We start from the raw sequence: 27,743 nt of genomic DNA, 5'->3' as shown, positions 1-27,743 counted from the left end.
TAAGTTGTTCGATGTTGTGCACTAGCCAGATGTTTAATGGTTGTAACAAAAAGAAACGGCTCTTCCGTTTGAAAATAGCTCTGGATCAAAGGTGAGTATGGCTGGTAAGGCTGCAGACGTATGTGCTTAAACTGGTGCTCTGCAGTATTTAGGGTTTTACACATTAGTTCAGCTAGAAAGAAAAAAGACAAATGTCTGAATTATTGGTAAATCTGAATTTAATGAACATAAACAGATACATAAGCTACTATTTCCATAACTTGTAAAAAGCTTGCTCCGTTCGCAAAATAAGGAAAAAGTAAAAACGTACTACAGAAAATATTTGGCCTCCATGTTGCTGTGGCATTTTTTACACTATATACAGTCTTTTCATATATGACAGTACTGTCATGTTTGCCATTAAATCCTTATCGATAAGGCACCAAATGCTAAGTAGCATGATCCTTTTTTTATTTAATTTTTTACCAAATTGTGCAGAAAGTGTACAAAACTATACAAATAGACCTATCACATAAGAACATGGTCTATCACAATGAAAAAATATAAACACAAATAAAAATAAGTTGCTTTTAGATGTTTTGCAACCGCTGTGAGAGTACATGCATGTAAGAATGACCGCCGTCTTAATCCTTTTTATTAACTGATTAGATTGTGGATTTGAAAGAATAAATATAATTAATCTGATTTACATAGTTTTTTAGTAATGACGAATGTGTAATGATTACGTAAACTTTCACTTCAGATTTAATGTATTATTATTGTCATTCACTTGAAACTATAGTCAATGGAATATATTGCAAGTGAACATCGTGTGAATTTACCAGCAGTTCAAAATCCCATGGAAAAATACACAAAATAATACCACATATTTAATGTGTCCATATTTTAATAAAAACCCATAATTCTAACCATAAGTGCGAAAAAAAAAGAAATGTGGTGCTACATCTGGACTTTATGTAGAAGTTGCATTTCCTCATTTAGTATTTTGGATCAAATTTTATTTTAACCAAACACATTCCCCTTTATGCACATTTTCCTATCCCTATATTGGGTGATCATTCTCAAAAAAAGATTTAGTGATTTCAATGATCGAACAATTTAATGTTTTGAAAGTAAAGTTAACAACCACACAGGTGTCTAAACATCACTATAAAGAACTGCAAAAACTGAACAGAATACTCACATTTGAACCCTCTGTTAATACATTACAATGTATAAACAACAAGCAGCAAACACTTATTCTGCCTTAAAATCAACTTACAAAAAAGTTATATATTGTAATATTCAAAGACATTTTACAATTGGGTGCCGATTTTTGTCCATTATTTTTAAAAAAAATCTGAAAACGTAAGGAAAGCAGCATGCATCTTATGTTTAGTTGTCGCTGCTGAATATATAAAGTCTTTTTTGAATTTTTTTTTTAATCTTTTTTTCATACTTGGTATAGTCACTGGTAAATGGAAACGTTACAGCAATACTGTACGTTTAAAATGAAAATGTTAATGAAGTGGCAGGTTCAGTACATCTGGGCAAATTCTAAACTGAGGCCTTTAGAAATTGTAAACTGACAGCTACTTTTAAGTAGCAGAAAATATTAGCTGTAGAACAGGGGTATTGTTTTTAAACTACACTTGTCAAAGCTCTCCATCAGCTGTAAATGCGGTCAACAACAGGAGTTGCTCGCTTGTGTTCAGCACTGTCAAACAATAAATACGTTTGTCTTTCAAAGGCATTTAAGATTATATGGAAGTTTGAAACAGCTATCATACAATTAAGAAAAATAAAGTGCATATACAGTAGACACCTTTTGTATACACAAATTAATGTACTTTAACAAGTACAACTCTTAGTAAACAAGGTCAGATGGCGCATATCCTCACAGGAATATTGGATTTTCTCCAGGAAAGTCTCAAAATACTGTATTCTTCAAAGTGTTTCATTTTTTGTATTCTTTACAAAAAAATAAGTAGTCTATCAGTTGAACTGAGAGACATACCATGCTCTTTCAAAATGTACCTTTATAAACTTAGCAAAATGGTAGTAGTTGAATTGCCAGTGTAAATATGCATGTATCCCAGGGGAACAGTAGAAATACTGTATTCTGAAGATTGCGAATATGCTTCTTGTTTTGTGTGTGTGTGTGTGTTTGTGGTTACCAAAAATACATGTGGTATTGGCCTCCTATGCTCAAATGTCCAGCTTTGGGAAAGAGGTCAAGGCAGCGGTATTGTGTTCAAACTCTTTCATCCAGTAGCCGTTTGATTGCCGATGACTCGCAGGATCTCCCGATGAATGCCAGGGTCCTGTGTGTTTATACTTGTGTCACCTACCTGTCCGTCCTCATAACTAGTTCGTAAAAAAAAAAAAAAAAAAAAAACGGAAGTAGACTATCAGTTCAATTTAGGTTCAGTACTTCTGCTAATATCGCATTCTGCTTTTTATGTTCTGACGGAATGAATGCATTCAATATGTGAGATACACACTCAATATTTAATTTTACAGATATATGCAGAGATAGACATAAATGTACTTACACAAAGAAAAAACGGGTGCAGACATGATCTGTGTTTGGAACTACCCAGATGTCCCCATGCTTGTGCAGGTCTGGAGATGTAATAACTGTTACATGTATATACATAAAAAGAGGTGATTATTAACATGATAAGAATTGCATATGATGGTATAAATCTTTGTTAAATGTGTACCTTCACATAAGGCTATGCATTTCAGGTTGCGGCTCTGCAGAAACTGTGGGTTCTGACCTTTCTTCTGTGACTGAAAGCAAAAACAGAACAATTTGGATAATGTCCTGCAGGGTTCAGGATGTAAAGCATTTTTTTTTTAAGAAAGGCATTCTAATAATGAGTGTGTCGGGTAATTTGCAATGTTAAAAAAGCGAAATACCTGCAAATTAATATTGGACTTGTTGGCAGCAGTTTCATCTTTTGAAGCAACTTTCTGCTGTTTTTTATTCATCCCTGTTCCACAAAAAGCCACAGTCATGTCAAGCAATTATACATGTTTTTGCATTTTTTGCATATATTTACGTAGAAAGTACAGGAGTTTGGCTCATAAAGGTTTTAAGACCTGAGTAGCCAAAGGATATGCTTGATAATGGACTGAGATAGATTCCAATCCCATAGATAGCGCCATGGAGCTGCAAACAAAACAAAGATTCAGTATGGCATTGAGTAACTGCAAACTGTTTTACTTCTCAAAATATGTTTGGTGAAATATTTTTGCAGAAATAATCTCACTAAGCTCATACAGTACACACAACTGGATTGAAAGACATTTACATTTTATATTTTGTTGTAAGAAACATCCAGTGAATAAACCTCTTAAGTTTTTTCTTACATAAATTTAGAGATGTGGTGTAAAAAGGTCAGTGTACATCAGTCTGCTTGGATGTTTAAGAGGTTTACATAATGCATTATGCATGTATGTATACACTATTACATCTTACTACATCAATTTCCACTATTTAAAAACCCGACTTCATCCACACTTTCATCTCAGCTTGTTTTCTATAAAAACATTTTTGCCCTCAACCCTTTTTATGATCGGTCTCTTTAAAGAACCAGACACCGTGGGTAATGCATCTGCATCATAATTAGATGCAAGTACCTGAAGCCTCGTGTTTGATGCCACGACCAAACCATTCCTCAAAATGGAGTGCCAGTTTTCTATGTGTGATCCACTGAAAGAGAGAGGGAGAAAGAGCCAGTCAGTTTGTCTTTTTAAATCTGGAAAATCAACAACCAGTGTTGTCAACTCAGCAAGAGACTTCACGCCTGTACAGCTGTAGCTTTAATTAGATTTGTGCAAAAGACAGATTGGAATTCTATGACTCCTTCAAATACAGTTGCGGAAAATCAACTGAACTAGTTGAGACAGCTGGAACTGGATTCCTTTTATTGTGACAATGAAATGTATTTCCAAATGTAGAATATTTGTGACCCTGGACCACAATAGCCAAAAAAAAATATTGTTTGGGTTAAAATGATTGATGCCTAAAATCAATAGGATATTAAGTAAAGATCATGTTCCGTGAAGATATTTTGTAAATTTCCTACTGTAACCATCAAAACCTAATTTTTGGTTAATAATATGCATTGCTAAGAACTTAATTTGGACAACTTTAAAGGTGATTTTCTCATTATTTGGATTGTTTTGCACCCTCAGATTCCAGATTTGTAAATAGTTGTACATTGGCCAAATATTGTGATATCCTAACAAAGGGAAAACTTATTTATTCAGCTTTCAAATGATTCATAAATCTCAATTTACATATATAAGTCACACTGGACTATAAGTCGCATTTATTTAGAACCAAGAACCAAGAAAAAACATTACCTACACCCACGAGAGGGCGCTCTATGCTTTCTTTGGTAGACTACAGGAGCACTGAGCATCATAGAGCGCCCTCTCGCGGCTGTAGACGGTAATGTTTTCTCTTGGTTCATTTCTCTCGGTTCATGTCAAATTAATTTTTATAAATAAGTCCCACCTGACTATAAGTCGATGGACCAGCCAAACTATGAAAAAAAGTGTGACATAGTCCGGAAAATACAGTAATCACAAAGCCATAAAACATTTGAAGTAAGAAATTATTGCTTTTATGTTATGCCTTGCAGTGCAAACCAGGCTTGTGGCATCTACATCATTTGTTCAACAAACCCACAGACCATTCACAGACGTCCTGATTCACATTACACACAAAACTGCCAATAGCTTGCCAAAAATGGCAAGAATAGAAAGATACTATAATATACTTAGGGACCAGATAAAACACATTTTCCTTGTCATGAATCATGAGTTTGTAATGATGTGGGTCAGATTTGAAGATTCTTAGGTAAATTGTGTATTGGGTGTTTAAAATGGAACTCACTGGAAAGCAAAGGTACTCCCAAAGAGGCCTTTGGCAGCTCTGAAGTTGGATTCTTTGGCTGGCGGACTGCTGAGCAAAAGGAACTGATGGAGTGTGTGCATGAATTTCAGTTGCTGTTGTGAGAAAAACAAGATGTAAGAGCATACACTTGAGACGTTGAGCCTTAATCATTTTCTCTGCTTGAGACTTAGATATCGAAAAAAGTTCCTCTGAATTTAAAACTTTTCAGGAATACAGAAGAACTGAAAGATAGTTTCTAAAGGAGTCATGGTTCTCTCTTAGGGAGGTGATGCGAGTTAGTCTAACCTAGGGATGGGTAAACTTCCCAAAAAGATCATATCACACAAAACCACCATCTACCAATTTTGAGATGTACTAATGAGAATACCCAGACTGGAACAAGCCAATGGCTAATCTGATTTAACGACACAGTATTGCATTAAACAAACAAAATGGAAAACAAATCCTACTTTAAAACACTGTATCACTTGCTATGTTTCCATCTATCCATTTTTTTTTTTTTGTGCACATTTTGGAATATCGAAATAAAAAAAAAAGCAAGATAAAAATGCCAAGATGCGCATAAATTCAAAATATGTGCATAAAAACATATGTGCGCATTTGAGAAGGATTAATTTTTATCGAATACGAAAAATGTGCATAAACAACGACAGAAACACATTTACCAAATAAATTCCTCTGTGCGCATTGAAAAAGTCATGAGCTATGAGATGGGATAACTTGAGTAGCAGCAGACCAATCTCGTTCACAGCATCTATATGTTGTTATGGTCATTCTGAAATGCCTGAGCAAAGTCCGTCAAAGTATTTGTGTATAATTGTCTTACATGACTGCACTCCCAAACGACATCGACCTCCGAAAGCAATGACTGCACCTGTTGTGTTTGTCTGCTCACTATCAGGCGCAGGTCATTTATCATATATGAAAATTATTATATTCAGTGGTTTCTCCTAGTTATCTTAGTGATATTTAGTGCCAGTTTGCAGGAAGTGAGGATTCTGTTCTCTTTGACTCGTTGGATGGAAACGGTGCTTTATTTGCAAATGTTTTATGCAATATTTAAGTTTTACGCACAAGTTTAATCTGAATGTATAGATGGAAACATAGATACTGTATGGAACAAATATACACTGATTCAAATTAAAATCATACAGTGATCTAGTTAAGAGCAGTGAGTGATTTTCTCTGTCTTTTGTTCTTTGATGAACATTTATGACACAGACAGAAGAAGGTTTATTAGGATGTCTCTTTAAGGTCGAATGTACAGATCTAAGGAACAGGTTGTTTTCCAGTCAGTGTGCTTTAAATAACACTTTTTAAAATAAAGCATGTCCCACAGTAGACTGCATTTTATGACAGTCAGATTACATAATTGGACTTATTTGAAAGTTGAAAAACCTGATACTAAAATTTGATTTATTTCACTACTAATGCTAGCTTACTTAAAGGTTTTTATTTATTTATTTTTTTATATGTCAGCACGCATAAAAGACATGATAAAGACGTGTGATATCATTTGACCAGCCACAGTCATCTACTAGTAGGCAGTCATTGCTGTAGTTTTAACATTATTATAGGGACATGACAGATCACGATCTCTACGGTTTCCTTGAAAAGTTGATCATAGACGTCTTCAAGTTGAGCACCCAAAGTCTAACCCTGATCATCTTAACCTAGATCCCAGAAATGTGCATAAATTTGACAGCAGAAATATTCAAGGACATCATTACAAATGCTTAATAAAATAAATACAAGACTTACTCTAGTAACAGGAAGCTTCACTATGTGTGATCTGTTACTGGAAATCACCCTGTAAAGAAAATGTATTTATCAATCACGTCATATTCCCCATTAGGTTTGAAACCCTCTACTATATCTGTATTTCAATAAATGAGTAATAGCTCATCACATGATCATATAGATGGATGTACACACTCTCCAAGACAATGTAATCGGAGCTATTGGGAGAGCTCACCATCACATTTACACATCGTTAAAATGCAGGAGTGGAGTAGATAATGACTGAAATGTCATTCGGTCATACCACTGCAGCAGTGGGTGAGCCAGGGGATCATGCTTGTCCATTTGTTTCTTTATCTCCAGGTATGGAGCCTGTGCAGAAGACATGTCAACAGTCAACATTTTATTCCATTATATGTTATAGCAATTGTAACAATTGGAGTAAGATTGTAAACAATTATACTTTTATATATGATTCATTTATGAAATATTACATTAGATTAAATAGTTAAGTAAATTATTCTAAAAATACCTTTCTAAATCATTTACATCATATTTTTATTTGATTAAACCCACTCTATTTTAATTGAATGATGGCCTTCAAAACAATGCAACAATCAGAGAAGAAAAAAGAAAAAACATGCTCTTGTTGGAAAATTCTACTTGATACCTGGGTCATTTCTCTGATTGATGCGATACTGTCAAGTGCTCTCATCACTCGGTCGTAGTCCTTTTTCTGAAGAAGAATTCAAACAATCAATGTAACATTCCTTTCTGAATAGCAGGATTACATTAGAGAGACGGATCAAGCTAAAGTTAAATTGCTCTAAGTGTTTTAAGTACCCTGGGGTTGAAGGCAAGCGCTTGTGAGTCATTGGGATCCACCACAGAGGGATATGGCTCAAAAATGACAACTTTCCTTGGAGACTCCAGTGCAGATCGGCACATGGAGACCAGTAGATCTACTACCTGTAATCACAAACAGAAATCATAAGCCATTTGGTTAGAAACATCGTTGCAGATTGACTATATGAGTGCTCACAGTCAACAATGTCTATTTTGGTTGTATGTTTGTGTACCTGAGCACCAGTGGCTATCTCATCAGCAGCCTCATTCATGACCCCTAACGTCTGGAAGGCGAATACACATAACTCTCTCTCACACACTGTGGGCTGTAGGACACACATAAATGAGATCATTAGAAGCAATCCAGAATTAATCCAAAGAATTCACATCATCTATCAATCCAAGATTACTAGTAGAGCAAACAGACTCACTCTTAGCATTGGTCCATTTTGGAACACATGAGGTTCATCGCAGACCACACAGAACTCATTCAGTACAGGGATACGCTGCTCGGCATACTCCATAGTCTGCAATTATACATCAGGTTAACACATACAGGATCAGTTCAGTAACATTTCTCCCCTCTATAATACTAATACAGCATCAGCAGCTGCCAGAAGAGCGCCACCAAATCCTTAATACAGATTGCAGATTGACAGTCCACTGAAAAATACTATATTTTCATCATGTTGGAAACAATTGAAAGGAATGTTTCCTGAAATGTTTCTTGCACATTCAGTTTTGGTCATAAGAATACTAATGACTGGAGAATGTCAACTACTGCAAACAATCACATGCCCTCAAGCTCAGTTTGCTTCAGGAAAGGATTTAGAATGTATTTGCAAGTAAAAGAGTTGTATTAATCAGACCTCAAATCCTGCTTGAATAATGAATTAAGGCAAAGGGGGAAGTGTAGTTTTTTTTTTTTTTTTTTTTACCTGAACAAGGAAACCTCTGTCTCTGACTGGAATGGATTTGGCTCCGTTGTTTGGCTACTCGAGAAAACAGAAAAAAAAAAAAAGTTTGAACTCTAACCTATACATTCCAAACCAAATTCACAAGCCAAGTACACAAAGTTGTTTTCAATGCCTCAAGCCAAAAATTTAACTCATGGGGAAAGAAAAAAACTACTGAATCTCTCTCTCTTTTTAAAAAAAAACAAATCGCCTTGTCCTCAACTTGTTATACTCTCTCAGCCTGGTTATACAAATTAACTGTGAAATTGTTTACTTTTATTTTTGCAGTAAATAAATTCTTAGAAAGGGCACCTATTAGCAAAATTCACTTTTATGTTCACATGTTGTTTTGAACATAAACGTGTTGGCAATGTGTGTACACAACCACCCTATAATGATAAAACTTCTATTTATTATCTATTTATTAATCCCCATAAATCATAAGCAGTGTCACAGATCCAGCTGTTCACAGAATGTGTGCGCACAGTACCATATATTATAAGTTTAAACTATATCAGGCTTTAAAACGCACTACTTCAGCACGATGGACATAATACCAAACAGATATTCTGATACAGAAGCTGTAAAAGGCACTGGAAAGGTGGGCTGGAAGTAGCAGCTCATTTGCATGTAAAGATACATGCACGAAAACAGCATGTTTCTGCTTCCACTCAAAATAGGCATTTTTAAAATGATATAATAAATGATCTATTTTTAGCTGAATCTTCAGACACATTCTGGGGACACCTGAGACTAGAAATTATTTTCATACAACAAAATCCCAAGCAGCCTCTGGGAAACATCCTTACCTGAGGTGTGGAAGAGAGTGATGGGGCCAGGATGCCAATTAGCCCTGAGGTAAGGGAAAGGCGTCTGCTCTCAGTGACAGGCTCTTTAAAGATGTCGTTTTTACCCATCTTGGTGCTGCTGGAGTAGGACCTGCTGAGCAGACGGTGGTGGTGCTTCAGGCCATCCAGCTCTTCAGTCCGCACGCTGCCCGAGCAGGAGCGGCCCAAGAGCCGGTGGGGCTTCAAAGTACCGCCATCGCTACTGCCAGCAGCGTGTTCATAACGAGGCTCTGCCGCGCTCGACCGATGAGGCCGCAGCGGCAGGCAGTCCTCCGGTTTAACAGCGGTCGAGCAGGGCCTCGACAGCAGCCGGTGGGGTTGCTTAAGGGGCTGATGTTGCTCCATCCGCGGGTCACTGGAGAGGGAATGGCCCAGGAGCTTGTGCGACTTGCCGACGCAGCCGTCCATTTCTGGCTTCACCGTGCTGGAGCATGTTCGCCGTAACAGACGGTGGGATTTCGACATGCCATCCTGCTCTGGTTTGAGCTTCTTTTTGCTCTTCACACAGCCAGGAGGAGGGTAGCTGGGGGATCTGAGTTTGCACAAGCACAGCACATTAATCAAACAACATGAATTAAGGAACACAGAAATATGTTGTGCAATTATGCTTGTGCAAATCCTGCACATTTCAGAATGCTTAATTGGCGGATTCACACCATTTCATTTTTCATGTTGAGGTCTGCATAGTTTGCAGTAGAAATGCATATTTTTTGCACTAACGAATTACAGTAAGTTGTGCCAGAGTTAATGAGATACAAAGCATTAAGCATTGTTGATACATTTTTTTCTGCATCTTAAATTTCATTTCTGGATCATTTTATTATACATTTAAAAAGAACACACAGGTAAGACATTCAGGTAAGATTTCCTCTTTATGGTTTTAAAATTATAACCAAATTTACTCCTGTATTGTATTCTGATTGATAGACAAATTTACACCAGTAAAACAGAGGACAGAAAACATATAGATTATAGGTATAGGTTATTCTCTATAGATGGTTATTCAAAAGAAGCCTTATATTGGCATTAGAATTAATTTTTGCAAATTTCATAATTGTAGAAACCCAGCCAAACAGATGAACCACAGAAGAGCACACAAGCAAGTTTAAGAGTAAGGTTATGACTGGTTAAAACTTAATCAGAAAATAATGATTCAATGTTTGAAAAACTGTTATGTAATAACATGCACAAAGCAATAAAAACAGTAAAAACAGAAGAAAGAAAATCTATAAAGAGTTGAAGAGTTTTAATGTGTGTTTTTAGTTAAATGTTACCATTCAAATTGGTGAAAATTTCTTTGGTCCTGGGTATAAAGAGCTACAAAGGAGGATATAAAACTCAGGACTATGCTGTAGGAAATAAACTGTCCAGTACTGGTGTAGTGGAGTGTTTTTTTTTTTCTTACCTGCGTAGAGTTGAAAAAATGTGCAGGGGAGACTTCACCTTCCTCTCATTTTGCTTTTTACTGTGTGGGCTGATGAGTTTATCTTTGCTCTGACACTTCCACTGCTGTGTGACAAAGGTTTGCATTACCCTGCCAAGAAACGACACACTCATGAGGTTTAATGACACTAGAAAACCCTATATAAGGCTAAAAAACTATTTCCAGTAGTTTCCTACTTTTTCAACTGATGTCCAAGTCCAAATCTGTCTTTTGAAGACACTTGGAACACATCAACAGTGGGAACTGGAAACGGGACATGACATTTTCCATGAGAAAGGTATTGCAAAGAAGCAATAATGAAACCATTTGCTACAGACGTTTGATTTGGCCATCAAAGTGTATCAGAGGTGTTTAAAACACTAGAACAGAAGGTCACTCTGTAAGGAGCCACTTATGATGAGCAATATCTTGAAAAGGGAACAAGATCCGGGATTATGGACATGTCCAAGTAATTTATCTCTTTCTCCTGCAATCTAAACTGAAGTGGTCATGTTCTTGAAGCAAGTAATTCTAAGCAAATCTACAATCAACAGAGGGAGCTCAGTGCAAGGACACCAAGACAACTCTCACTGAGAAAACAAGTCATACTGTATTTATGCAAAAAGAGCACAAAATAAAAACATCTAACAAGGCAAATTGGCCAAACGAGTCTAATATCGTGACAAGAAAATGATTTGCAGGTTTTTCTTAAAGATTTCTTAACTGTTTTATAGATTTAACAAACTTGTATGTAGCCCTGGCTGGGAATCATGGCAATAGACTGAAGTTTTGACAGGAATGAAAATAAAGCTGTGAGGCATAGATTTACAATGCGCTCAATGGACTGTACTCTTGTTTAACAACAAAATCTTTACAAAAGACTTTTTAGTAGACAAAACCTCCATGAAAGGGTTTTGAAAAATGTGAGTTGTGAAAACTACACGATTTAGGATCATTATACAGTGTGTACCATTGTAAAGACTGCAAGTCTATTCCTTACAGCCTTGTTTTCATCCATGTTCAGTTCAATATGGTGTCCAATCTGACTAAGGGCAAGAGATGTTTATAAAATTGATATTCTATTACAGAACGTTTGTTTGTATGTGTGAGAGAAAGAAAACAAGAGAGAGAGAGAACTAACCTGGTCCATTCAGATACTGTGTGAGGGAGCAGTGAAGCCGCACAATAACAGGTTCACTCCGGATCACATCCCAGGCAAGTGCAATCTCCTCCTATAAACAAAAACAATTTCAGTTTCACACACTTGCACACACAAAACTAAAAAATAAAAATTGGGCATCATCATTTATCTTTAATAAGACGCTGAACAATAACACTTACATCTAGGAAAGTGACATCAATGTGTAGGTCGATGTCCACATCATCAATTGCACCATATTCCCTGTATTTTGGAGCAAAAAATAGATACAGTTTCAGGCTTGGTCATTATGAAATTCCATCTTTGACAATAAATCCTGCTCGTGTGATTATTCTTTATTCACAGTAGCTTTTAAAATACACACTCATTAAGACTAGAAAATTGCTAGAATATATTACTCAGAATATGTTGTTGACAGTCAAGCAAAAAGCTTTTAGGATTCGAAGGGGAATTCACAACAAATTTAGACGATGAAGCAGTTCACTTTGTTTATACAGCCGGCTTACAAAACATTCTCTTTTAAAGTTAACATGAATAGTAATTTTCACCCCATTTTAAATAGGTTGGAAGGAAAAAAAGGAAAAATAAGACTGAATGCAAATTTACAAAATATCAATATTTGGCTACTGGTTAACGTGTGGCCCTAAATGACCAGGAAGGAAGCCCAGGAAGGATGCAGTCTGATGCTCCAGCTCTGTTGCTGTGCTTTACTTAAAGCATTTATTTCTCATAAAACCATTGTGATGAGTTTGTTGTGTTGCTCTGGGCTAACTGTTACCATGGTTACTCCTCACTCCCAAATGCAGTCTCTGTGTCTCAAAAGCAAAAGGTTTGAGGAAATAATAATCCCCTGTGATCTGTCAAGAGGAAACAGCTTACATACAGCCAAAAAAAACACATTCAGACACATGTAAACACACAAAATTACGTATTTACTATGGTAAAAGAAAATCAGAGTAACTTCAAGGATTCATTAAAGATGTGTTATGCTGTTTACCAAAAACGCTGTGCAATGACCTAAAAGCAGTTTTGCCTTTTCATTAAAATCCAGTTCAATAAATAGGCAAAAACCACTTAGTGGAATCAAATTATTAAAGGGAGCCTCAGTGACCCCTCTCATAGAGACTTCAGCAAAACCATCCCAGGTCATTTTTCAAGCAGAAGGCTGAATAAATACTCAAAATAGTTTTCTATCGATGAGTCAGAGCAAACGAATCGCACGGATCACACACTAGACAGACTATAAAACACACTTCTGCTGCTATGAATAGCCTTTTATGCTGTTCTTTCATTTGACTGTCTGCTGTTATCAAAAGCAGCTTGACAAGATAAACTTTCAAGGACAAAGCTTTTAATAGCCGTCGTCTCATGAAACACCATTCAGATTGCCAGATTTTGAGTGAATCACGTTCTTATTGACATGTTCTATTCATCTGTGAATGTCCTCGAGTGGGTTAACAGTTCCAGAACACTAAAGATTGGGTTGTTTCCCATAAAACACTTCTCTGGTGGTGGGGCATTTCAGAAGGAAGTCACAATTTCAAGACTATTTTTCCTGAGCTAATGAAATGTTTGCACTTTTATCATTGAATGATTTTCATTTTGTGTGAAGAAAAAAAAAACAGTTTCATTTGAAAAAGTTTCAAACTATTCTCACATCAAAACGTCAAGAAGAATGAATGGTCAGATACCTGAGAGATACTGCATGATGGCCATATAAGTCCCTCACGGCTGCCAAATCAGCCTCCAGCTGGGGGTGTTTGTGAAGCTCTCCATCATAATTTACCTGCCCGCATAAATACACAGCTCGATAGGTTGATAAACAGGAGCATCAGTAAAAAAAAAATCAAGAAACACACGGACAGCTGTTCAACCACTTCTCCACTCATGACTGTTTCTACCTTGAGTCTTCAGAGGTGCATTTTTACTGGCTACATAATGAGCTTTCAATCCAGAGCACTTTAAACACGCTTCCAGACATTAATCATGTTCATTTTAACCTGATGTCTCTCCACTCTTTTAACAATTCATACAACTTCCGGGCTTGACAATAAGGACTGCCCAATGACCCGTGGTCAGTGTTAAAGACTCACGACAGACTACATTTGTCACTGGCCCGATCTGGCCAATGATGCGGCATCACAAAAGTTTATCATTTGCACATGTTTTTAATCATTCCCAATTGACACACAATTTCAAAGGACAACTGGAATGTTGCACTGTTTTGTTTTTGGTTTGTTTGGGTTTTTTGGGGGGTATGCCAGTATCCTCGAATGCGCAGTTGGTTGTCTTAAGTAAAGCCAACAGCCAAAAATAAATTGGATGTAAATCGTATTGAGTCTGTGCCTTATTGACAGCCTAACCTACTGCTGTCTCTATCATTGATGTCAATCAAACAACAACAGACAGAAATGCAAATCACTACTCTTAAGTGAATAACTTTTGTAGCTTTAACTAGGATAAATCTGTTTAATTTATTAATGAAGACTATACAATGTTATTTCACATCTGATTATTTAATTTATGTACTTGAATACTACTGTTAGACCTACCTGAAAACATGTTTAAGCACTGTTTAATTTGTATTTTTGTTTTATTACATTTATTTGCTTTGTTGCTTCTAATTGGTTAATTTGTTTGTAATGACTGTTCACTGGTCTTTAATGTTGGAATTTCAAATGTTGAATTTTTTTATTAATTAGAATACAAGGTCAGATGAGTCTAAGTATTTTATTGTTTCAAAAAAAAATTGGCAGGGCAAGTAATAACTTGAACCACCATTCCAAAAGGGCCACTCCTTAGTGTTAAGCCCTGACTTTAGATTACTCCATTATAAGATCAGTCAGACTGTGTCCAAAACAAACTGTCTGGTTTCTTGTGAAAGTTAATTTGCCATACCAGCATCTTCAGACTATTTGATTTTATCATTGAATGATTTTGTTTTCTTTGATCCTTTGATTCTACTGCTGAGCTGAGCTGATTAAAAGACACCGAGATGTTGTGTTTTAGAAGGATGCAGTGACTATATTTCTCAAGAGATCCAAGAGTAATCATAATACTCCTACAAATCTAGTCAGTAATAATTGCTGCAAGAAATTAGTAGGAAAGTTTAATTTGAACAAGCAAAATATGAATCACAGTTTTATTTTGAATAAATGTCCTTAATTAATACAGAGTAAGTGAAGTGTTTTTTCATTTGTTTTATTTAAACATTGAACTGTTTGTGTGAGCCTCTAGCCTTGCCCCTCACAGCAACACTTGAGCATTAGTTCAGGACAGGAATATCTGTTTGAAAGAATGGTAATGTGCAATTATTTATACTTAATAAGTCATTCCTTTGGTGACACTAGTGGAATGGAAGTAACAAAGTGTTTCTTAATATAGCCCATTACAGAACGTACAATGATCACGCTTTCGTCTATGTAAACGATGGATGTAGTTTGGTCTGTTCAGATATTCAGTACAACAGAGATCAAGAAAATTCACCATCTGTTCTGAAGTTCAGAGAGTATCTGCCAGCATGTGGCATGGAAGTGTCTCCCGAAGGCTTTGAGACCATCAAAACAGCAAAGGATTGCAAAACTGTCACATTACAGTCAGCAAGAGCCAGTGAGCATTCACAGCATGGCACAGGCATTAGGGTATGAATCTCCATTGCCTTTGGACTGGTCCTCACAGAGCACACAAAGCTTGCTCACTCGCTCACTCACTCCAGCTTTATGGATTTGCTCCAGTGGATGGTCACCTGATTAATTTAAGCACAATCCATGTGTGCAAACATTCATTTTCAGGATGGAAACTTTCTCAGAAAAGTGAGGGACTAATCATTAAAAGTTAAGAGAGTTATAAAGTTCTTTTATATGAGCTGCAAACTGCTTTAAGTAATTTTACCATGAAATGAAAAGTCTGAAGCCCCAGGTGGTGTGGGTTTGAAGCTGGTTTTCTACCTGTAATACCTTAGGAAGTTTAGTTGCAGTGATCATGTGAGTCAGGACCTTGTTTAGCAAACTCCAACTCTGAAACTTTCATTATTTGTCACATTTGCACATGCTTCTAAATTTCACTCTGCACCAATAAGTGTCATAACATAGCCATTTAGTATTGTTGTTCATTCTCATTTTTGTGAGAGAATTCTATAAGAATGATTTTTTTTCTGTTTCAGGCGCACTACAAAAATAGTAGTATCAATTTTACACATCCTTGCTGAATAAAAGTATTTTTTTTTTTAAATCCTCCACAACTTTGTACTGTAATATAAAAAAAAGGCATGTTTGCACTGACATTTTTGACAACAATTTAAATGGAATACTCACAGCTCAGTTACCCATTTCAACACATTTAGGCTATTGCTCAATTAATAAAGATTGTACGTGGTAGTCAATAAGACTGCACAGATTCCACAGACTGAAATGTTTTGTAAATAAATAGTGTAGTGGACATATAATAATATAGCAGTGTAATGACTCAGATGAACTTACCTGTCCCACATAGTAGAACTCCTCTGAATCATTGTCACCCTCTGAATCCTCCTCTATAGCATAATGGCACTGTAGAGGTTTCAAAATCAAGGCAGAACTTTAGTCACAGTAAAAAGTTATTCATTGCCATACCTGATGTTTGTAAAAATAAAAATACATTTTATGATAAAGGCAAAAAAACAATTGTCAAAAAAAAAAGTCAAATTTCTTACCACGTTTTTGTCGGTTTGAAGTTTTGATCTAATAGACAGACAGCTGGTGGCATCGTTATTTATGCGTATTTCTAAAGACAAAGTAGAGTGGAAGCACAGATGTGTGTGGCTGACATGATATTGTGAACTGAGAATTTCAGATTTAGATCATAACTGGCATAACTCCTGTAACTCGCCACTAACCATTGTTTTTTGTTGCCGTGTATGGTGACAGCAATACAACTGTTTCAACTGAAACACTGCAGATCTTACTACAAGATTCATAACTCATAACTCCACTACAATCCTAAACTACAAAACCTGCAATAACTGCTCAGAATTCCAAATCTGGAAAATCTGGTATAAAACACTGCCACATTAAAGCGGTGAGATAACAGTGAGGTCTTGACCAAAGAAGTTGTACTTGCATTTCTCAGAACCTAAAAAAAAATAGTTTTATTAGTCAGCAGTATGTACTGTACACAGGATCATTCGTTGTAATTTACTCTGCCGGAAGATGTCACTGCTTTTGTATTAAATGTGTGGACTGGAAAAATATTAGGTGTGCATGACAACTGACAAGCATCTATTAAGCATTTAACTAACTGCTGGGGGAAATTAGTGAAGATCTCTTCTGTTTTTGCCACTTTGTTTTGGCACATATGTCTTGGTTGATTCTAAAAAAGGAACAGAAGAAATGCAATATGATTCCAGGATAATTTATTTCCAGGATTACTGCCAGTGGAAAGAGCTCCAAAACAGCGAAAGACTGGCTAACACTATGTGAATACTGCAATAATAGGATCTTAAGATAATTTTTATCCTACACAAACAAAGTACTAAAATTTAATTTTGGCATACGTTATAATTTGACAGTCTGGGGACAATCAGATTTTTTTCTGATTTTATTCAGCAATGAAGAATTATTATATTAAAATAAGACATATTAAAATATAAAACAGATGTTAAGTAAATTAGAAAACAAATTTTCAATATTTAATTTTATTTAATAACATTTTACTGTACTTTGATGAAATAAATGTATCCGGCGTGAGCAAAATAAACATTTTCAGAAAAAATTACGTTAACAACAAACTTTAAAAAGGTAGTGTTTGTTTACCTATATCATGGTTATATTTGAGTATAATCTAAATGCTGTATTTATGTGAACATGTTATTCATTCAGTACCACGTGCTTCTACCACAGTACTTACTTTACTGACCATCATAAAAAGTAAACAAAAGAAAATCTGAAAAAGGATTGTTCAACCGTTGAGCTAATTCAATGAAATTTGATTGTTAAGTGTTGGCATCATGGTAGGGTTGGAGCAAAAATATTCAGCTGACAGGGCCTTGACCAAATTTTAAAATGACTGAAATACTCCTGGATCGTAAGGATTCTTACCTGTTGCAATTCTGTGGAAGATCACTGGTATTGGATCCCTGGTGACTAACACTTCATCATTGTTTTCAGAGTTAGACACATATGTGTTATCTGAACAGACAAAGACAAGCAGGTGCTATTACAACACCTAAAAAAAGTAAACCTGAAGAAGATCTAACAGTGTAATCAAGCCTGCCAAGCCAAGTATTAACCAAAACCAGTAACTTGCAACTTATACATAATAAATAGAAACACAAATGAGAGTGAAAAGAGATTTGCACTAATTCTACAATTTCTGGACAATCCACTATTTTCAGGTTAACACATCCCATGGCATTTTTTGGCAATGTTGTCTAAATCTTTGCCAAGCAAATTCCTCATCCTTATGCAAAGCTGACTGTCTGCCGCTATGCTGTGATTCAGGCTATGCTACGTCCTGCAGAAAGGAGGTCTGCATCTTCTAGATTTAGATTTAAGGGACAACTCTTGGGTGATGAATCAAAGCATTAAAGCAAATTTTAGGCTTAGAGCAAGCAACACCACAGCTTCACAACAAAATGCAATTTTAATGTGTCTATGTTTTGAGGGGAATAAATGTTGAACTTCTGTGTACTATTTAAAAAAATCTTATTAAGCAAAGACAAACTGAGTGCACTGGGCAACTGAAGAGCAAAAATCCAGCGTCATCACTATACCCATAAAACCCACTGAGCTTCAATATTGTGTTGTCATTTCATGTACCAAAAGAGAATGAAAACAAACACTGTCACTCACTTTAATGTATTGTGCCTTTATAATTACGTCACAGAAAAGATACAATTGGAAGATTTAAGAGTATGAATCAACTGTTTTACAGCTGAGAATGATGCAGCTTAGCCGTATTAGTACTGGTTTATAAGCATCAGCTGTCACTTTACACTGTAGACCCTGCAGCATCTTTCCTATCAGGTCAGGTACGTAAATATGAAATAAATTACATTATGAACTATATTTTAATAAAAAACTGGACACCCACAGAGCTAACACTGTGCGTGCTTGGCAGGGTATTGTTATGCATTTGCTTATGTGTTCTGAATGGTTTTTAAAACATCTCTATGTGGATGCTACTACAGTGTTCTGAATGGTTCCTCCCTGGTCCATATAAAATCCTCCCTCTATATGATATTCTAGTCCCAAGATATGGCCTGTGTTCTGTCATCAATAAAAGTCATATGGCATTTTTTGCTGGTTTTAACTAGCATTAAATGACTATTGCTTCTTTTGTAACATGCAGAGGAGTAGTAAGAGTTTGGGTGTACGATCCATCCATTTATCAATTAATCCGTCAATCTGTGTGTGCAATACCTGGATAATCATCAGAGACATGAACAGAGTAGGACACCCTAAAAAAAAGAAAAAACATAAACACATTATTAACAGTAATAAGCATACATGTAACACTGCTTCTCAGACATATTCATGCACATATGGTACCCGACACAAATGACTCATTCCATCACACTGAATAAAAGCAGAAACAGTCAGAATATTATCATATCAAACATTGTGACAGTGAACTGCTGGAGCTACTGATGTTGGAGAAGGTTTTTGTTTTTTTCTTTCTTTATGCACCTGTTTTAATCCTACTAACTTTAATAAACTTTTAATTTATTCAACCTTACTCAGTACAGTACTGTCACGGACTCTGCAAATAACTGAAAAATCACCAGTAAAAATACAGCTTTTTAGCATTTTCTATATCATTCTATTTTTAGCATCTCTATTCTTTTTTTTCTCTCTCTCTCTCGTTTGATTTTTTAAGATGAAACGGTCATAGATATTGGGATTAGGGATGCACAGATGTTTTGTACGCCGATATTTATCAGCTGATTTTTTACTAATTTAAAGCCATCTGCATATCGGAAATCGCGTGAAAAGAGCCGATGCGATGGTCGACACGGACTTACACAAGGTAACATCATGCACCTGCAGCGTTTCTGTGAACGGAAAAAAAACTGAATAAAACTATATCGGCTACATTAAAAGGAATATATAGGACTATACACAAAATATATCACAGAACCAGATTTACTGACTAGATGCGAATGATCATATAGTTAGATATATCGCCCAGCCCAAGCTGAAACATTTTAAAATATCTTGAAAAAAATCTTTAATGTTTTTATTGCGTAAATAGATTTTTCTCTCTCTCTCGTTTTAAGCCCTGCTATATGCAATTTACCAATATTGGTATCGGAATTCGCCAATATTTGTTTGTTAAAATCGGTATCATATCGGCCAAAAGAAATCCTACCGTTGCATCCCTAGTTGGGATCACACAGTACATCGCTCACTGAATATTTCTAAACTGTTCAAATAAAGGCTTGTGAATAAATTAAAACAAATGAGCATCTACAAAAAAATTATAATAATAATCTATTCATTTTATGTTTTGTGCAGTGCAGGAGCATAGTGCTGTGTATAGAAAAAAAGCCATCTAGCATTGACACCGACAATTAAATATAGCAGCAAAACTGCAATAAAATAAATAAATAAGGGCTCAATTAAATTTGACGGAAATAAGGAGATTATATATATGAATTTCAAGTGACACTTCACAGAAGAGACCATCAGGTCCCAGAAGGGTGCTGCCCGCAGCCCGCAAGTCCTGAAAACAGCTTATCTAAACACTTAAGTAAGAGGTAATTAAGGAAAGTGTGGTATCCATTTCACGCAATCAAGTAAATAAGGTTAAAACGAACCGTGTTGACACCAGGACACTGTCTCCTGTGAAGTGCCTTGAATTAATGTGGAGAGTTAAGTGGCTTGGTAAAAAACCCTATAGTGATCAGCATGAAACTGTCAAAATCATGTTAATTACCTTGATATAGGCTGATCTGGCAAAAGTGAAAATGTAATATCACGCAGGTGACCTTTATGTGCTTATGTTTTTTTGCTCCATTGCACAAAATGAGAGAACGTATTCAGGAATTAATGGAGCCAATGACCTTATACATACCATTAAAAATCATGGCAAATAACTCCTTGGGGGAAAAACACAAGCATGCTCTATGTAGACTCTGACTACTGGCATTGAAAGCAATACTAGCCCTTAAGAAATTAAGGGATGATAACACAGAGAAGAGAGGTTAATTCTGTGAAAGTGAAACCCCTCCTGAGGTCTCACACAGGATGGTGCCACTCACAGAAAGCTTTCATAATGACACATGACTTTATTAAAAAATGACTTGGGTTGTGTCATGCATGATACAGGGTTTTATTGGTCACATGAACACACTTTTCTCAAGTGTTATAAAACATTTGCTAATTGCTAATAACTGCAAAAAAATACATTAAGTTCAGGTGAATGAGGTTTATGCTTATGTTCCATCACACAAATTCTTAATATTCACAGGCTCTAAAATGTATCTTTGTCACAATATCTAATTTTACAAACTTTTTTCTGCCTAGCATCAATTTCTGCTACTGAAAAAAAATCTAAAAATGTTTGTCAATTAACCCCAAAAAAATATTGCAACATCTAAATGTCTTAAGTCAAAAAAATAAAAATAATATTAAATCAGTCATCAGTCTGGCAACATTCTATGATGTACACTTTTGTACGCATCATCGCAGCTCAGAAATAAAATTTTCAGTAAGGGGCGCTAAAGGTTAATGCTCTATTGAGTTCAAAAATAAACATACCACCTACATTAAACCTTACCCTAAATATACCAGATGGTGTTAATAAAAGCTAACACATTTAGTAGTACTTATTTACTTTTATTGCCATTCCAAAGACTATCTTCATGGTAAAAACTGAGTTGGAATAATACACAAACAGAAAATAAAAACCAAATAAACAAAAAATACAGCAATTTTTAATTAACATATGATCTTTTACTGAAAAAACTGAGTACACAGAGTTAAACCAATGAAAGTATTTTTCAGGGTTCAAACAGTGCCATAAAGTAATAATAATTATCCATTTCTGATGTAAAAATGTAATCCAAAATGACTAGGTAATTACAGCTATTGCCTCTCGAATCTCCTATCCTGGTTGGCTTCATTCTTGGATAAAAAATTAAAAAAAACCTTGTAAGAACAGCATCATAATTTGCTGACAAACGGGGTCACATGCCAAGACAGGAGCTTCTACACCTGAAACCTGCTCACCAAGACAGAAACAAAGCATTACAGTCTATATATGGAATAGGGCTGCACGATAAATCGAATGCGATATTTAATGCACATCTTGTCAGTAAAGAAGAATCCATGGACTTTAATGAAAACAAACAACCTCTACATGCGGATGACCCAACACCCTCTGGGCTGGTCTCACAAGTGCATCTACAGTGATTTTTCAACTGCCTGTCACACTGAGAGAATATCCTTCCCATGTGGTCTGCATATACTGCCATAAGATAATAACTGTAATATGATGAGTGATGAAATCAGGGCTCAACATGATGCAACAGTGTAAATGCACTGCTGATATACAGTTCAATGTGTCTCTTGTAGCCCTACAAACTACAGGAAAAAAGTCAAAAGTTCGGCAGATGATGCTAAAGCGGAACGTTAGCTTCTCTGCATCACTTAAACATTATTCTATTTGGCATATTAACTATTCAAATATTTAGGGGTGCTCCGATCACGATCGGCCGATCGTTATGCGCATCTCGTCAGTAAAGCCGGTTCTCTAATCAACCGTGTGTGATTTCACATAGAGCAGCTGTTACTACACAGAGCCGTTGTTAATAGAGAAGATGCGCAAATCCACTTCATTTTCAGCGTTTTTTGGCGCATCTTCTCAGTTAACAACGGCTCTGTGTAGTAACAGCTGCTCTATGTGAAATCATGCACCTGATGGAATTAACCGCTGATTAGAGAACCGGCTTTACTGACGAGATGTGCATTAACGATCGGCCGATCGTGATCGGAGCACCCCTACAAATATTCCTCACATTAGCACCTGCCTCTTATATAATCTATTAAATATATATGGTTTACTTGGTACACATGATAAACACACACTTAAAGATTTGTTTAAATGTGTAAATGCATCTCAGTTTGTAACTGTGACATCTGCACACTGACAGATACTGTACTTACATAACTATAAATTAGTTACAAAAACCCAGTGTGACGTGAGCGTGGCAAACTACTTCTGCTTTTGATACTTTCACTTTCTGCACTGTACAACACCTACAATGTTAATAGGATCTTATATTATGGCACTTCCTCATCAACTCCCTGAATTAATGGTTTACATCCTTTTGATATAGTATACCAAATGACCCAAAGTTTATTTCCAGCGGTCTGCCAGTATCCACATCTAACGCAACAACATTTGTTTGAATTAGAGCTTGTCACAATTTAGCACTCATGGTAATTATGCAAATTCAGTTATACCAAGATGATGAAACTCAAACATAATTTGTGCTGATCTCGGTCATGATGGATTATTCATGAGAACTACTGCATCTCTGGGATTATGGGCTTGCCTGTTCTTTTCACTGCTTGAATTACCTTATACCTGCTTCGGGTAACATCTAACGAAAATGATCTCCTTGCGAATTTCCATCTTTTAATGGTTTGTTGCATCAAATATCAGGATTATCTGGCATATCAAATATTAGAGCAACCCTATGTTCTTTTAAGAAAATACAAATACACAAAAATGACAAAGAAAGGGTGCAAAAAAAGAGGCCACACCCACATCTATATTACGTAGAAATGTCAGTCTTTCAGTGAAAGACATTGAGTGCAGGTTGCAGCTCTACAAACAGGAAATGTGCTGCTTCCTCTACAAGGCAAGATGCAATGATTTTTCATAGAGAGCCTGCCAGCTCATTTCTCGCTTATAATGCAAGGCACCTCCTCTAAAAACAAGAGTGACATTTGCAAACCAGTTCAAACAGAAGATGACAAGGAACTCCCCATTTTTAATTCAGAACACCTAAATGGATTACATCTTTGCTGTGGCAAACATGGAAATAAACATTCAATCTAGCGCAGTGTTACAAAAATGAAAGTGCAAAATTTAGAATTGCCAAATACATGCATTACGAGTTTGTGTTTGAAAACAAATCAATAAATAATGTGATACAACAAACCACTTTTAATCAACAGTAATTGAAACGTCAAGACTTTATTTAAAAGCAACTATTGGGAAGACGAGATCCACCATTCTGCTTACATAAATCTTTCCAGGACCTTCTTATCAGTACTGGTACTGCTTCAGTGAGCCTAAAGTGCTTTCCTGGACAACTCATTTTTAATTAGCATATTTTTCATAAAATTTGCATGACTATAGGGAGCGAGTTTTATAGGGAGGGATCGTTTTAACCAAGGTCTAGTGGCTTTGCAGGTATTACTTATCTAAATGGCCTCGAGCTAAAATTTCAGATTGGTATCACATCTGACTTCACTGTGAAGTCCCATTTTGTCTGTCTCTCATCTTAATCTGGTCAAGAAGTCTCAAATTTGTTGGCAGAGTTAAAGGTCTGTATAGTAAACAGGTCAGTAGATTGAAAAGACTGCCTTTTCAAGAATTAGAGCAATGGTGCTCTTCTCATGTTTCCTTTCACCAGACAATGTGGATTAGACACAAGAGATGAGTAAGACGAGACGTGCCCAACTGATGTCAAGCTTGCACAGACTAACCCAAATCCACTCCTAACTGAAAGTAACACGAACTTCCGCTAGCAGAACGCAGTGTAGAGACAAACATTCATTCAGTAAACTTACAAACCATCAGCTGTTCTTGTATGGTCTTGTAATGTCAAGAACAGTAAGTAAATGGCATTCTCCAACAAATCAATCCAAAATATTTAAACTTGACACCAAATCTCATCTATCAAACATTCACAGCTTTCAAGCAAATCATTACACAAATATGCCCAAAAAAAGTGTGACCCCTGGAGAGTGACATGTAAATAAAACGACCACACGTCAACACGCTGGCATTCATGATCAACAGAGCGATTAGTATAGACTTTAATTTCCATCTGCTGGATTCTGATTCAAACGGTTAAAAACAGCATTTTGAGCAAGAGAAAGAAAGAAAGAAAAGTACATGATTTGATCTTCACCAAAAGACAGTTTCAGATTGCTCCGGGTTGTTTACTAGCATAAAATAATGAGTTTATTCTTTTTTTTATGTGAGGAACACAGCATGCTAAAAATGGCTGCCTATTCATCATTCTAAAAGTGATTAGTCAATGTCTAATATGTCTATGACAGTGTTCAAGCCAAGGTAATTAATTATATGTAAATACAATCTATTGTTAATCACAGTGCAGAGACTGCTTTATGCTAAGGTGGTACATTTTTATTAATGCACAGGAATTCATAAACACTGCTGACCACAACAGAAGTGAGCAATGACAACGAAGATGAAGTTTGTCCTCATCGATGGGGTATAATGTGAAGAGAGAAAAAGCCTCGCACATCATGACCAAAACACCCATTACACTGTCATTGTTTTAAAGTTTTATGATTTTGTCATTGTTTGCTCATCCTCATGTTGTTCTAAATGTCTATAACTTTCTTCAGTGGAGCACAAATGAGATGTTAGTCAGGACAACAGCTTCACTCTCCTTTCACTTTCATTCGATCTTTCTCCAAAAATAAAAGCGAAGGTATAGAGTCATTCCGCCTCTTCTGTTTTCCACAGAAGCAAGAAAGGTTTCGAACAACACAAGGCTTATAAAATGAGGATGAAATGTTCGTTTTGTGAACCAAACACTGACAAATATAGTTAACTCAAAACACAGCAGGAATGTGGGTGTACAGCAACTGTTTACATTCAGAACATAGCTGGCTCTGTGATATTTACCTTTTAGGTCCTTTTGAGTAGGTGAAGGTGAACGTGGAGTCGGAGAATCGAAAGTCTGAAACACACAGACAATCAAACTTGGCGTTTTTTAACAAAATAACACACTGGACGACAAAAAAAAAAAAAGTCAATTTCAACAAGTGTAGTCTCCATGGCAACATAAACAGGGAATGTCCACCCACAATGAATACAGGAGAATTAAATTGATAGCTGATAAATGTGTGACGCTAAACAATAGTAAGGCGTGGGCTAACTTAATTGAAAAATCATTCACATCACAAACCAACACCTGAGAGGAATGTTAATGGCTTTATTAGGATGATAAGAGCAGAATATGTGGCAGTAATAATAAAGGCAGTTTACGTTTTGCTAGGCCCTTGGTTGCAGTTTATTATTGCATAATTTATTATGTCCAGGAAATATTAAATTGCCTACGCTGGAGTACATTAGCCACATAGGGTATTTAAACATAACGGGCTTTTGTGTGGAGGAGGAAATAAAGGCATCAGCAGCGAGACTGACAGCCCCATCAGTTGTGTTGATTAAATCCATGGCAATTGTTAAAGGAAGCCAGCTCTCTTAATAAGAATAGACAATGGAAACTCACCAGAAAACAGACAGTCTTTCTCTGCCTTACACCTTTGAATTACGATGTCGACGTCTTTTTGAATCCTCTCTTGCCTTGAACACATCCCCATGAAATAACACACACTAGAATGGCTTCTCTAACTAATATTCGGCGAAACAAACGAAACCCTTCCGCTTGCAGGCACGATGGATTTGTGGAACAGAAGATGTCTGTTTGGATGTCTGCTGTAACAATCCCAGGTGTGTCACGCCAACCGACACCGTTTCATCTCCTCTAACAATAGCCTCGATCGCATGAGCACAGCGGAGAGCTCTTCCTCGCGACAGCTTTCATGAAGATATCACTTTTACACCGGAAGCATCTCTCAGTCGTCCTCATAACGCTTCTGCTGAACCCGAGAATGGCGATGTCGAAAGCTAAACCACGGAGCGAAAATAAGATACCGCAAGTAAAACCAACGCGGGCGTGAGCTTCAGACAGTGAGGGAGGAGCTGAAGTTGGACACGGGGGAAATCAGTGTGGGAATCCTGTGATAGCATCCACGAGATGAGCCCGGTGGGAACGGGAATCACAACAAGGCGGATGATGTCACGGACGTGTTTTCTCCCCACGCGCCCTCTCTGCTGCTGGACCTGCTCGCTATCACTGGCCGTGGAATAGAAAACGATTACATTCAGCTTATCGTTGCTGATTTTTTATTAAGCAGCATCATAACACGAACATTATCATTTAGTTTACCCAGTAAGATATATGCTGAACGACAGCAACATTGCGAGTGTGATGTTACTTTTATACCAGCTAATAAAATCAAGTAACTTGTGCTTCAGACTTTGTGTCACCCATGAAACCACAGACTGAAAGCCGGTCTGGACTATGGATCGGTGAAGCAATCTGTTGTAATCAATCATGCTTACATGGAGCTCCTCTCCAGGTTTTCTATTTCACACGCTCCTCACATGAGAGAAACCCTTCTCGGAGAGACTCCAGCAAATCCCATAGCGACTGTTTACTCATGTATTCTATGTAGATTATTTTGTAATGCTGTTTTTAATTCACTAAACATCGTACCTTTGGGGATTTAAGTCAATAATACAAGTCACTCTGGTAAAAAAAAAAAAAAATTCACAACTTTATTCTTCACATTTTAAAATATGGAGAAAATGGCAGTTGTTGCATGCATCTGCTCCCTGATTTTTCCAAAAAAGTTTGCACTGCTTCCTCTCTGCATTGCATTAGCTCTGACAGGTGGTGTCATACTAGTGATTGTTAAAGAACATGACAACCCTGGCATTTGTATCATTGGAGAAAGCCTTGAGATGTCAACTTGGATCACAATCATATAATGGCACGGATTCCATTGAATGCTTTCAGAGTTTAACAGTTAGCCTTGTTTGCAGA

General features: G+C 36.5%; 1 protein-coding gene across 1 annotated transcript; it reads right to left on the bottom strand.

Moving 5' to 3' along the window:
- Positions 1-200: 200 nt before the first annotated feature.
- On the bottom strand, positions 201-26,857 carry LOC127958401 (protein mono-ADP-ribosyltransferase PARP8-like). Its single transcript, XM_052557265.1, has 26 exons — positions 26,364-26,857; positions 25,757-25,811; positions 19,282-19,319; positions 17,959-18,048; positions 16,575-16,645; positions 16,363-16,431; positions 13,576-13,670; positions 12,067-12,127; positions 11,867-11,957; positions 10,923-10,989; positions 10,708-10,836; positions 9,264-9,834; positions 8,437-8,490; positions 7,930-8,025; positions 7,732-7,824; positions 7,496-7,621; positions 7,323-7,388; positions 6,957-7,024; positions 6,674-6,722; positions 4,892-5,004; positions 3,628-3,700; positions 3,088-3,157; positions 2,905-2,978; positions 2,706-2,775; positions 2,535-2,619; positions 201-2,346 (listed from the first exon to the last, which is right to left on the bottom strand). Exons 1-26 carry the CDS (start codon positions 26,452-26,454, stop codon positions 2,244-2,246), a joined length of 2,568 nt encoding a protein of 855 aa, XP_052413225.1. The 5' UTR covers positions 26,455-26,857; the 3' UTR covers positions 201-2,243.
- Positions 26,858-27,743: the final 886 nt, after the last annotated feature.

Source organism: Carassius gibelio, chromosome B5 (assembly GCF_023724105.1).
Source record: "Carassius gibelio isolate Cgi1373 ecotype wild population from Czech Republic chromosome B5, carGib1.2-hapl.c, whole genome shotgun sequence".
Classification (NCBI taxonomy): domain Eukaryota; kingdom Metazoa; phylum Chordata; class Actinopteri; order Cypriniformes; family Cyprinidae; genus Carassius; species Carassius gibelio.
This window is presented reverse-complemented; position numbering and strand designations above follow the sequence as displayed.

What these genes read in the sequence shown, in the direction of transcription:
- LOC127958401 (XM_052557265.1), bottom strand. Translation starts at nt 26,454, where the DNA reads ATGGGGATGTGTTCAAGGCAAGAGAGGATTCAAAAAGACGTCGACATC. An exon ending in TTGATGTCACTTTCCTAGAT is followed by an intron (nt 11,958 to 12,066) that starts GTAAGTGTTATT and finishes TTTTGTTTATAG; the next exon opens with GAGGAGATTGCACTTGCCTG. An exon ending in ACAGTATCTGAATGGACCAG is followed by an intron (nt 10,990 to 11,866) that starts GTTAGTTCTCTC and finishes TCCCGTTTCCAG; the next exon opens with TTCCCACTGTTGATGTGTTC.